Below are 2,623 nucleotides of genomic sequence, written 5' to 3' on the forward strand. Positions count from 1 at the left end.
TCTCCATGAGATAATCCTTGAAATGATAAAGCGCTTCAGCCTTCCTAGATAATACAAAACCCTAATCAACTACAGGCTTCGCACTTTAGGGGGCAATCTGTTACACTAAAAAATGTCACCATGACTATTTACAGTTGGTGTGGCTCTATCAACAGTCATGCTATCCTCCTGGGCAAGTCTTATGCCTCTGATCTCCATGTCAAACTCCAAGAAAGAGAGAAAGTCTTTGTAAATGTGTTTATCTCTGGGTACGCAGGTTCTCTCAACCTTATCTGCGGGTACGCACCTAATGTTCACAAAAGCTGCGTACTTGTACACTCTGTATGTAAAGGGGCAGGTGCGTACCCCTGTAAAGGTCAAAATGCGCAAGTTTCATCTTTAAAAATTTACTTGTGGTCATTTCTAGAGCATTCTAGAAGGTTGGTCGACGTGTATTGAGCGCCTCCAGATGGTTCATGTACCCCTACCAAAGAGGAACTTATCCCATCAATAAGGGAGTTATCCCATCCAAAGAGGGGCTTATCCCATTGATGGTGGACCTGAATAACTTCCTCTAGAGCACTATAAATACAGGCATTGGGCCAGAAGGAGGGGAGGTTGGAAGCTAAACATTTCTGAGGGTAGATGCTGCTGGAATTAGGACTCCCATTTAGAAGCTTGTGAGGAGAGATTGCCACCTTTGCTTGTTCTATTTGGAAGTGGGTGAGCTTTGTCAAAGTAAAGGAGAACTCTTGATGGACCCTGGGAGGGACTTGCACAACACCAAGCCTCAGGTTGTAATTGTTCCTTTTTTTTCCTATTAATGCAAATGAGTCCATTCTTCTCAATAACTTGTTATTTATGAGTTGTTTCATGTACTCCTTGGTCTATGTGTTAAATATGTTTTATTCTATGAGATTATCAAGTGCTATTTAATCGTTTGATTGTTAGTGGATGCAGGTTTCAAAGTGAAGGAGGAGCTCATCCGGATCAGTGAGGCTGGACTGCTACAACAGCGTTGGATTACAAGTAGGATCTAAACACTTGATTTCTTATATAGTAAATGCATGTTTAGAGAAGGATTGCTCTTGTTTGTCTTGTTTTTCACTAGAGAGTCTTAGGCTCCTAGGGAGGTTGGTTGTGTCTGCACTATCGACTCTTTCCGCCTCACAGATAGTTTTCCAACAAAGTTGATGGTGGGGGTATCTCATCTTCTTCTCCTAGGAATTTTTATTATTTGTCCTTAATCTTTAATGGCATGGAGAAGGGTTATCTTGACACACAAATCTTTCAATTCTCCCAAAAGTTCAACCTCTTTTGGGGTCTGTTGGTTAGGGTAGACCAACCTTTCAGGATAATGGAGGGTATTGACTGAGGGGAACTCTCTTCCTTCTCTTCTTCAATCTCTTAGGTGGAGAAGGTGGGTGATTATCTGGGAGCACCCTCCTAGACCAAAGGTTGATCTCTTGGATTTCCGTAGCATAAGGAAGATAGTATTTCCTCCACTATAGACCTTTTGTGATTTCTTATTGTTAGCATTTGGATTGGGTTGAGTAGGAATTTGAGGTTTCTTAGGTGGGGTATGATGAGTTATCTGTGGTTGAGGTTGGGGTGGAGCTTGAAGAAAACAGGAGCATTCCTTTTTTAGACATCCTCATCATGAGAAGAGATGATGGCTCCATTGGGCACAAAGTTTTCAGAAAATCTACCCATACTGAGAACTACCTCCATGCTGACTCCCACCATCACCCAGCTCAGAAGCTTGGTGTTCTAAACACTCTTGCTATCAGGGCATTTCGAATTTCCGACACTGATCATCTGGATGAAGAAAAGAAGCATTTAGTCTCAACCTTTAAAGGTTTAGGTTACAAAGAAATCGAGATTAAAAGAGCAATCCAGAAAGCCGAGAAAAGATTGTTATCTCATGAACCTAAGACCAGAGATCAACCTGAGGGTGGTAGGGTTTTTCTTCCTTACATTCATGGAGTCACAGATAAGATTTCGAAAGTCCTAAAAAGGAAAAACATAAGCACGCAATTCTCAGCCCCTGGGACAATCAGGCAAAGTATGAGATCAGTTAAAGATAACATTGATAAACATCAACTTAAAGGGGTCTATAAAATCGATTGCTCGTGTGGGAAAAGCTACATTGGTGAAACTGGTCGTTCTCTGCAGACAAGACTCAAAGAACATGGGGCTGATATTAAAAATGAAAGATCTCGTTCCTCCGCCCTTGCAGAACACTCGTCAAAAACTAAGCACCATGTCCTCTTGGAAAGCGCCTCCATTATCGCCAAGGAAGAACAGCACCATAAGCGAAAGATCAGAGAAGCCCTGGAGATTATCAAACACCCGCACAATCTCAACAGAGACAACGGTATGGAGATCAGTGGAAGCTGGTTTCCCCTAATCAGAAAAATTAACCCAACAGTATAATAAGAATAATAATAATAATAATATAATATAATAATAATAATAATAATAATAATTCTCCATTAAAAGTTTATAATATTAGTTAATTAGGTAGTTAATTGAATCTCCCTTATTAGTTTCCTATAAAAAAACCTATTTTTAATATAGTAATTACAATATTAATAATCATTAAGATTTATTATTTCAAATATTTATTAGGATTTTATAATTA

The 2,623-nt window shown here is 39.6% G+C and overlaps 1 protein-coding gene across 1 annotated transcript; it reads left to right on the forward strand.

The window, feature by feature from the left end:
* The first annotated feature begins 1,638 nt into the window (after positions 1-1,638).
* LOC149210954 (uncharacterized) lies at positions 1,639-2,415 on the forward strand. Its single transcript, XM_089399151.1, has one exon. The coding sequence runs from the start codon at positions 1,639-1,641 to the stop codon at positions 2,413-2,415; it is 777 nt and encodes a 258-aa protein (XP_089255277.1).
* Positions 2,416-2,623: the final 208 nt, after the last annotated feature.

Source organism: Pinus tabuliformis, chromosome 1_2 (assembly GCF_031772625.1).
Source record: "Pinus tabuliformis cultivar Carrire ecotype Pingquan chromosome 1_2, CPIR1, whole genome shotgun sequence".
In the NCBI taxonomy this organism is placed as follows: Eukaryota; Viridiplantae; Streptophyta; class Pinopsida; order Pinales; family Pinaceae; genus Pinus; species Pinus tabuliformis.